This window comes from Calypte anna, chromosome 10, assembly GCF_003957555.1.
Source record: "Calypte anna isolate BGI_N300 chromosome 10, bCalAnn1_v1.p, whole genome shotgun sequence".
In the NCBI taxonomy this organism is placed as follows: domain Eukaryota; kingdom Metazoa; phylum Chordata; class Aves; order Apodiformes; family Trochilidae; genus Calypte; species Calypte anna.
Window position 1 is genome coordinate 15,475,254 of NC_044256.1, and position 10,501 is coordinate 15,485,754.

Sequence of the window (10,501 nt, forward strand, 5' to 3'; positions counted from 1 at the left end):
TTTGGTACCTTGGTTCTCTGTGTCCCCTTGTGACTGAAGACAAATTAATTCCTGCCTGGCATTACCATGCTGAGATGTCATGGCTTTGCACTGAAGTACCAGCCTGTCCTTTCCCTGCCAGAGCCAGGGTTTAGAAAACCAAGTAATTAAAAACATGAGTAATTTGCTTTGGTAATTACTCCAAATTCAGCTGTTAAAGGTGTAAATCTTGCATCTCTGTGGCTCCACCTGCACACAGAAACTCAGGGGGTGTGAGCTGCTGGGCAGAGGAAGGCTCTGATGTGTAGTTGAACACAGTGGGCTTGCAGACAAGGCAGTCTGCACCAATTTGGCACTGGTAGCAAAAAGTTGCCTCTCCACAGGACAAGGGTGAAACTCCATCTTTGATGTTTCCTTTTTTTGATGTCTGTGAGTTGTGTAGCGTGTCAGTAATAAAAGATCAAAGATATCCCAGGTAAGGATGATGTGCAGCACTAAGCAAGCAGATGTAGTTGGTACAAACTGTTCATGCTGGTTTGATGCAAAACAGTTGAAAAAGGGGAGACTTGAGCAGAAAGTTTCAGGCAATGGAGGTGGGGATTAGCCTCGTGGTTAATAATAAATCACACTTGTGGCAGAAGAATCTACCCCACCATTGCCAGAAGCAGGTACTTGCTCTCCATTGATGAGAGCCCATGGGAAAGCAGCAGCCAGTTCTGTATGTTTGCTGTGGAATTTTTTCCCAGGATGTTTCTGTGCAGGTATGTACTTTCCTGAACTTTGACGGGTTTTAACCCACAGGACTGTGTCCAGGCACTGCAGTAAGAGCCAGGAACTACAAATTCCTGTTGCTTCTATGCAAACACCACTGCAGTGTTGATAATCATCACCATGTCGAAGCCTTCAGGTGGCAGCTTCTTACAGCACTGGAATTTATGTTAATTCTTGCTTGGCAGCCAGAAAGGTACCTGCATCTCTGCTCCAGCTCCCCTGGAGTTCTGCACTGCAGTCTCTCTTGCCCTCTGTTCACTTATTCGGAAGAAAATAATTCGCCTCCTATGCAAAAAAACCAAACCAAAACAAAAAGAGATTGGTGTCAGAAAGGCTGGAATAGTGTCCCCACAGTTCTGTATTTTTCGAGGCAGTGAACCAGAAAGTGTGTTTTTGTCTGGTCCTAAGGGGACCCCAGCAGAAAACCAAAGGAATTTCTGCTTGAATGGGGTAGAGGGAGGAGATGTAGTTGTTTTTCAATGTTTTATTTTATGGTGTTACTCCTCTTACAAACATGTGACCTGCAAACCCAGCAGGTTGATGAAGACAAGCCATGAATCATTTATGATTGCTTCGTTCTGTATTCATTAAGGGATTTCATGGTTGTATTGTGTTCCTTAATTGCACTGACATCCTTCACTTAGAGATTCAGGAGGGCAAGTGGGAAATTAAAAAAATATAGAAATCCCTAAATCTGTGACTGGCAAGCAAAGCTTCTTTCACATTCCACGCTGGCTGGAGAGATCAAAGAAAAATGCAGTCATTTTACACTCCTTTTGATCACATATTGATAAACTTTATCTCGCCTGACTTCAGCTTTTAGCTCAACACATATCCCTCTGAACCAGATGTCATTTATTAGCCTGTAGTGCACTTGAGTCCAGCAGTGTCTGTGCCACCAAGCTGTGATAGTTCAGCTCTTGTGAGCTGCAGCACCCATCGTGGGTGGCTCCTTCCCAGGATTCAGAGAACTGAAAGCAGACACCAAAGCCACAGCCAACAAGAGGGCTGTAGATTTACCTGCTTTGAATGTACTTCAGTTTAATTGCAACTGCCAAGAGGACGGAGGTAAATAAGACAGTAATTAGAACCATAATTTGGAGACCTTCCTTGTCACAGGAACACAGATTGTTTCTTTATTCTCCTCCAAAGGGGTATAACTTGGGTGATAATTTTGTACAAGTGACATTTATGGGAAAGACTTGAAAGGAAAAGAAGAAAAGAGACAAGCCAGGGGACAGCCTTTCACTTGCTGGTAGCATGCATCAGAGCTGACATGTTTCTGAAATCCTTTCCAAACCCTCCTCAATATACACTTAAGAGTTAGTTAATCAGCTGTTGGAGGACTCAGAGCTGTTGCTGCTGCTGGCAAGTCCTGGTTACACAGGGTGGGTGCTCACTTCTGAACCCACAGAATCATCCAGGTTGGAAAGCACCTCTGAGATCATCAACTCCAACCCTTGATCCACAACCACTGTGGTTCCCAGACCATGGCACTGAGTGCCACATCAGTCTCTTCTTAAAAAACTCCAGGGATGCAGAATCCACCTCCTTCCTGGGCAGCCCATTCCAATGCCTGATTACCTTCTCTGTAAAGAACTTTTTCCTAATATCTAACCTGCCTGGGAGAAGAGCCTGACCCCCCCCTGGCTCCAACCTCCTTTCAGGGAGTTATAGAGAGTGATGAGGTCTCCCCTGAGCCTCCTCTTCTCCAGGCTGAACACCCCCAGCTCTCTCAGTCCTTCCTCAGAGGACTTGTGCTGGATCCCTTCACCAGCCCTGTTGCCCTTCCCTGGACCTGCTCTAACCCCTGTGCTCCTCCCCAGAATCTCAGTGGCTGTTCGTGCCTCACCTCGGTCCCTGCCGAAAATGCCACCGTCGTTCCTGGGAAGTGTCCCAGCCCTGGCTGTGAAGAGGCCTTCTTGACATTCCTCTGCGTGATGTGCGTTTGCAGCATGATCGGGGCCATGGCGCAGACGCCGTCGGTCATCATCCTCATCAGGTAGGACCTGCACTGGGAGGGACCAGTGAGCTCACTGGGGGATGCTTTTGGAGTGGGAAGGACCAGGGGGAGATGCAGGCAGCCAAGGGTCCCACACAGCTCCTGCCTCTGCCTTTTTGGCTGCGTGCCCCCATATCAGTGACCTTGGCTTAAGCAGAGGTTCAGCAACCTCCTCAGGCAATGAGGAGCTACAGGCTTTCTCCAATGTCACTGCCATGGTGTGCAGGCAGGAATTGGGGATTTTAAAGCCCCAGCAGTTCTGCCCAAAGTTTCAGCCCCGTGGTTTCAAGTGTTAATTAGATTATTTTGTCTGTCAGCCACTGTTTGGGATGGTACCACCTGGTTTGCTCATGGTAAAGCCCCACCAAGGGCAGTGCCTCCAGCACTGAGCTGCTAGAGAGAAAATGGGGATTGCTCCATTACAGCTTTTGTCAAATGCAGATGAGGAGGGACTGGGCTTGCCAACAGAGAAGATAGCTGCAGGGATGATGGAAAGAAAGGTGGCAGTCTTGTTCTTACTGAGGTTGGGACTAGCATGGGAAGGGAAATAGAGGAGTTCAGTTTCCAGTCCAGGTAGTAAGGACATTCCGGGTGCCTCAGGAAGGGAGTAGAATCTCCCCTTTTCCTTCTGTTCTCAGAATTTACTGGCTTGATAAGATGCCTGTAGAGATGGCATGGAGATCTTAGAAACCATGGAAGAGTGAAAGTCTGCAGCAAAAGGCTGGCTTTGGTCAGTATCCCCATGGCTAGAGTTTAACTTCTCTCACTTTGGAACAAGTCCAAGAACTGAAAGAACTTAAAAGTCTGAAGGACATTTTTGAATTAGCCAGTATGAATAGATGGGCAAAAGCAGCTTATTCAAATAACTGACCTTGTGTTATTTCCAGACATATAGAACACTTCACCTTATGATAAACGCATATATCTAAACCCACATTTATCCAGACTTACCTATCTGTCCAGGCTGTCACTTACTGAGAATAATAACCAGAGGCATAAATAGTAGATCCATTCTGCTGCCTGGAAATTCCAATAAAATTCAATCAATAAGGTCTGCATTAGAAACACACTCTTGAGTGGATCTTGGTCAGAACAGCTCTGTGAGGGCATGTCTCCCTGCAGGATACAAAATGAGATATTCTACTAGTTCGTTTCTCTCTTTGCATCTACAGTAGCTAAAGGGAAATCAAATTTCTTGTGATAAATATTGTGGCAAAAGTAATTTGAAGAGTTCTTTGTTCAGGGGAGCTGCCAGCACATGTAGGATCCTGAGTGGAGACATCTGACTGTCACTTCAAATGAGATAAGCCAATAGCCAGCCAGGATACAAGGAAATAAGAAAAGTGAAGGCAATATTAAAAATATTCAGCTCACAGCTGTAGGAAATAAACAATTCACACATCCAAATTAGTAACTGTGCTCACCTCAGAATCACTGATAGCTACTAAAGTGTACAGGGAATAGCTCTGCTGCCTCATGCTTCTGTAGCTGCTTGGATTGCTAAAAGAAAGTTTTGGCATATAAGTTGGTCCATGGTAGTTGACAAGTGGCATGGGCAGCTCCAAATTTAAAAATGAACTTCAGTGTCTTGTCTAGGCAAGCCATTTATTCACTGTTGTAGTCGGTGAGAAAAAGAGATGTCTACAGGTGGCAACTTGTGCTCTTCCTTGAGGTATGGGGGTTGGCTTGAGTCTTAAATACAAAAAGGTGAACTGGTGGACACCACCACTGACTAAAAACCCACCATTTCACATGAAAATCTTTTTTTTCCTGTAAAATAAATTCTAATGCTCCTGTTTCCTTCATTTCCCACCCAACTATAGAATCCTGCTTGAGCCAAGCTATTAATCACTGTGTGATGAATCTGTTCATAAAGGGATTGCTGTCCTGCTTTCTCAGCCTTTGTATACTGTAGGAAATAAAATTGTATTATAAGCCTTAAGACCAGAGTAATGATTTCTGAAGTTCCAAAGGCTGAGTCTACCCCAAGAAGGATGACTTTAACCAGTAGCATCCTTGAGCTAAGCAAATTAGAAAGCCATAATTATCTTTAAAGCACCTCTGAAGGATAACACTAATGCAGTAGGGTGGGTTGTGTTTGTAGCAAAAAGCAGCACAAACATTTTCTTCCTAGTATAAAGAAGAAAAATCACATGCTAAACTCCTAGCCATGCAAACTGGTCTTGAGCACATCCTCACTGGGAGGCTTGATTTAACAGACTGACTGAACCTTTTGGTCCATCATCCTTCTTTTCCTCTGTTGTTCTCCATAGGTCTGGAAAGTCTCTGAACAAAATGCTTTCTCTCCCACCAGCTGTCAACATCTGGAGCCTTGAAAGCATGATGGGGAGCTTGTAAATGATGATTCACAGCAGTGGGAATTTCATTGGTCCCCATCCAACGACAAAATTAGCTGGTGTTATTAATGAATTAGCTAAATTCCTGAACCTGCCACTGATGCAATTGCTTTTGGGGCTTTAGGCAGTTCAAGCAAAGGGAGACGAAAAACCCTATGAATGATTTTTTGAAGAGGTGGTGGTGGCATCTTGGCTGACAGCATAGAATAGCCAGGGGGTGTATTAATTAAAGCAGAACAAGAATAATCTATTTCACACTTTCCTTCCTTCCTCCCTGTAGAACCGTGAGCCCCGAACTCAAGTCTTACGCTTTGGGGGTGCTGTTCCTTCTTCTTCGTTTGTTAGGTATGTACAAAAATTTCATGTCCTTCTCTCCTGTCCTTTCCTCCTTCACAGAAAACTGTATTTTTAGCATGCCCAAAGTTGATGTTTGTTCCATACAATGGCCTAGTTGTCATGAGTGGCTTTTGATGCAAGAAGGTCCAACCCCTCTCTATGTAGGATTTCACATCAAGGCTCCTGAAGGCACTTTTCCTGCCATATGAATTGTGCTAATGGAAGAAAATGCAGTGTTGCATGAGAAATGACCATTTCAGCCATGGTCCCACACAACCAGTTATTCTCCTATAGCTGTTATTAACATGTCATCAGCCTGCAAAATTACTGCTGTATAGGATACTGCCAAAGTAGAGGGATGTGCATTTGCATCCTCTGCTGAGGGACAGGACCTCTGTTACACTGTATGCTTGTTCACTTCCTTCAGGTGTCTTGGAAGGGAAAACAGTGAAATGAGACAGGCTGAGTCCTTGTGTCCTCCTGTGGGTTAATAACCCATTAAAATGCATATGGCTCTTCCTCTGGAATGGGATGTGCCTTTCATATGTGAATTAATAGGGACACACTGGGCTGTTAGAAGTCTGCTTCTTGTTTCTGGGTGGAGAATTTTTTCCCCTCTTAAAGAAATTACTCTTATTTTAAAGCTCCTATATTTCAGCTCATTAATTTCAGTGATTCAGGGATAAAACCTCTCTGATCTATCATTGTGTGGGGTCATATCATACATGAGGTTTCCATATGTTGTGGGGTTGAATTTACTTTTTTGCCTTCTGTGTATGACCCTCCCAGACGCAGGGGAATAAGCTGGAGCATAAAATGCCATCCCCTAGGTCTAGAGAGGCACTAGGAATTAAGAGGCCAAAAATCCCAGAGTGCCATACATTGCTTTGAATAACTGACTTGATTAATTTACTTTTTTTTTTTGTAACATCTCATTCCCCATTAGCTGAAAGGAAATGCTGGACCCACACCAGTTTATATTAAAGCCAATTAGATTTTTGTTGCTTTTTGGTGAAGTAGCTGCAATCATACAGTAAGCTTCATCAAGTAATCTTCTTCTGAGCTCAGATAGCTCAAAGGGAAGCTGCTGGGTTGATTTGGGTCAGCTTTGGTTCAAGCCTTGCAAAGACAGCATTTTCTTTAGCTGTCGGGGCTGCTCTTGGGTTTTGGGTTGTCTTCAGCTCTCTCTGGCTGAACACAAAGTGTCAGGGGGATGTGTGTGAGGGGGAGGGCTGTGAGCTGTTGTTTTCAAACAAAGAAATACCTAAGGGGGGAGATTTTTTTTTTTTTTCATTTCAAAAGAGAGAAGCCTCCTGAGACAGCAGCGTCTTGAATTCCTCCAAACCTAGGCTCAGACATATGCCTAAGTTGAATAGATATATTTTTTTCCCCCAGATAGAGAAGCCATAGTAAGAATTTAAACTCAAATCTTTATATGTTGCTCTGTCACTGAGGAATTCCAATGAAATAAGACAATACATCCTGAAGAATGTCAGCAATGTAGCTTGAACCCACAGAAAATGAAGAGAAAGGTACTTTTCAATAAGAGCAAAGGTATCCAAATCTTGCCTTTAAGACCCTGAGGTTTGAGAATAGCTTTACTGATTTATTTTAAAAGCTTTTCAGTTCACTTTTAAGTTTTGACTTAAGAAGAGGGTGATAATAGCTGCTTCTTGAACCAAAGGAGAGTATTAAATACAGGAGGTATGAGACATGGATGTGCAATCCTAGCTAATAGATTTCAGTAAGACAGAAGCACCTTTTTTATAAAGCCCTGTAGTTTCTGCAATGTTATATATATATATATATATATATCAGAAATTTTTGCAACACTTTGCAGTAAGAGGTAAGACATGATTGAATCTCTTTAATATTCACTGTAATAACATGAAACACAACTGAATTCTCCCGGTATCCTCTTGGATAAATTATCTCATTCCACAGGAATTTTGCTGTGAGAGGGCAGTGTAGCAGTGTCTTCATATAAAAACATTACTGCAGTTTCTCAGAGAAGAGTGTAAAGGAAACCCTGTTAGAGTCAAAGGTTCAGAATGGAAATGTCTGGAATGACAAAAATTTTGGACCTGTAGGATCCTAGATGGATCTGTTCTGCATGATGTTCACTGTGCATCCTTGCTCAGTGAGTAAGGCTCTCCTTACTAGGACACTTCTTTTTGGTTTTCCTACAAGTTCATAATGTTTCTCTCTGTTATTCCCAAGTGACAAAACCACAAAGCCACAGTCCTTCTCTCTCAGGAGGACTTTCCAGTTTACGATGGATGCCTCAGAGGTTCTAAGCACTGAATCACTCTGAATCCCTTGTTCTCTCCTTTTGTAAAGATGACCTAAAATGTTTCCTGATTACTACAAGTTTTTAATCTACTTTTCTTTAAGGTTTCCACATCCATGCCTACATTCACCTAGGTGTAGCTTTGGAGTTTGATGAAACAGGTCCTTCCTCGAGTATTATGCAGAGAAATTTCCAGGCCAGATTATCTTGAAAACCTGGAAAGCCAGCTGAAGCCAGCAGATGGGGATGATAGCTCTCTCTGAAGTTCAGCCTCTGCATCTCCAAAGCTTTGTATCAACGCCTCTCAGCTTGTTAACAAGTAGGGAGGAGTTCACACTTCAAAGTTATGATCCAAATTCATTTTTTCTTAGTCCAGAAAGCATGTGGCTCCTGCCTCCTCAGGCACTGCCCTTTCTGGATATTACCCCTGAGCTGGCATTCAGCACCAATACAGCCCTGGGCAGAGAAACTTCACTGAGCAGCAGAGTCTTTTTGCTTGTTTCTAGTAAGAGCCCAGCTGAATTTTTAAATTCCAGGTTGAGTGTGTGGTTGTCCACAGATTTTGACAGAAAAAGCATATTTTTACTTAGAAGTAAAACCAGTCCAGTCTGAAATTTCCAGTCACTGAAATGACAAATAGGCAGGTGGCACTCACACTTTTCCAGAAGATAACCAGGTTTTCAGATGTGCTGTCTAAAACTAGTGTTTCTAATGAAAAGTGTGTTTTGCTTTTCTATCATCTCTTTTTACTACATTTGTGCTATTAATGACTGGTTAAAATGAGTACCAAAAGCCCATATAGCCTTTTTTAACACCCGCATTTATTAACATATAAGGAACATCAAACAAAATCTGCAGAGCTCTGTCATTGACAAAATAAAATAAAGACATCTCAGTTACCACAGGGAACAGTGAAGACAAGCAATTTATTTGTAGTGTTAGGATACATGTCAGGAATGTCACTACTTTGTTCATGACAAGCTGAAGGAAGTTATCTTTTTTAAGCTTGGAAATCCAGGTTAATGATGAAACTGAATTCAAGATCAAACACTTTTCTGTCTATAAACTGCAGATCTTGTGCCTGTTTGGTTACACATGTGTCTTAGGCATCACAGCACCTATGAATGGAGCACCTGCTCTGGGGTTTTAGTAGATATGATGCTCTCCTGCAATTGCTTTCTTAACCCACATTTATGATTTTATCAATCAGGGTTTTTTTTCCAGGATTTATCCACTCCCAGCCTTCTCCCATAAATACAGCAGAAGGAGAAGAAGTGTTTTTCATATGTAGCACATCCACATCTTCTGAATGCACTCTTGGTGCATGTTTACTTGCTGGGAAATGCAAAGCTGGAGAGTGGGTGTCCTAACCACAGCTGGGGTAATGTGAAATGGGGAGGGCTTCTACAATGTCCCTGTAGGACATGGAAAAGCAGAGAGGAAAAACATTGCCTTTATTAGTTAAATTAGATTGGAGTGATTGCTTTAAGATTGCAGCTCTGCCGCAAACCGTGGTTGACAAACAATCCTCAGTAGTTGCTGCAGTGGCTGTGAGAGAATCCAGCTCTGATATTTCCTTTAATGGTGCACTGAAATTTGCCCTTCTTTTCAGATTTAATCTTTGGCATCTATTAGAGTCCATTGTTTGTTTTTCTTAGACCCAGAGAAAGTCCTCTCCTGTGTCAGGTAAAGTTCCAAAATTAGACATCAGTGCCCCAGGTGATTTCAGACTATGAACCTTCTATGACACCCTTCAGGTGAACACCCCAGAGTCCAGAATTTCCAGTAGCTAAACAGGGAGCAAGCAGCAAGGCTGTCCTCTTTCATTTCCTCTCCACTCATTAGTCTAATTAGACAGCTGAGAAGCTTAATAAATGCCACTTAAACTTGAGTAAAATCATCTCTGCATATTGGGGTCAGCAGGAGTCTCTTCGAGAGATGTGGAATCCATGGTGAAATCTCATCCATGGACTTTGTTTTGATTTAGAACTTAAAAAATTAGAATCACAGGCTGCAGCTGGGTCCATTAACCTTGATAAAGTATCCTCTCTGCTCACTGCAATCACGTCTTCTCTCTTTTATCATAAGGATCATAAAAATGTGATTTGTCTCTCTTATTTTGACAGGTTTTATCCCACCTCCACTGATCTTTGGGGCTGGAATTGACTCCACGTGTCTGTTTTGGAGCACGTTCTGTGGCGAGCAAGGAGCCTGTGCACTGTATGACAACGTGGTCTATAGATACCTGTATGTTAGTATTGCTATAGCCCTGAAGTCTTTTGCATTCATCTTGTACACAACCACCTGGCAGTGCTTGAGGAAAAACTATAAAAGATACATCAAGAACCACGAAGGTGGGCTCAGCACTAGTGAGTTTTTTGCCTCTACTCTCACCCTAGACAATCTGGGGCGGGACTCGGTGCCCCAAAATCAATCACATAGGACAAAATTTATCTATAACCTTGAAGATCACGAGTGGTGTGAAAATATGGAGTCTGTTTTATAGTGATTGTGGAGGGGTGAACTTTATTAATAATAGAAGGGTCCTTTTTAATAAAAAGAAGAAGAGAGCGAGAATGAAGAAACACAACTGCGAAACAACAACAGCAACACAGGAAACTTTGGTCTTTTCCTCCAAGTCAGACCCAGCCAGGATTCTTGAGAACAGCATCTTTTAACAGCATCACTTGTGAAAAAATCCTGCAGGGTGATGGAGAAGGTGGGGAGCTGCTGTGGCTGGGTACCAGCCCCTTTGATGACAGTATG

At 42.8% G+C, this 10,501-nt stretch overlaps 1 protein-coding gene across 1 annotated transcript in view; it reads left to right on the plus strand.

The window, feature by feature from the left end:
* Positions 1-10,295, plus strand: part of SLCO3A1 (solute carrier organic anion transporter family member 3A1) — a 128,408-nt gene extending 118,113 nt beyond the window's left edge. Inside the window, exons 8-10 of the mRNA XM_030457408.1 lie at positions 2,577-2,752; positions 5,390-5,454; positions 9,862-10,295. Coding sequence (XP_030313268.1) covers positions 2,577-2,752; positions 5,390-5,454; positions 9,862-10,241 — 621 coding nt within the window. The 3' untranslated portion in view covers positions 10,242-10,295. The remainder of the gene's footprint in view (positions 1-2,576; positions 2,753-5,389; positions 5,455-9,861) is intronic.
* Positions 10,296-10,501: the final 206 nt, after the last annotated feature.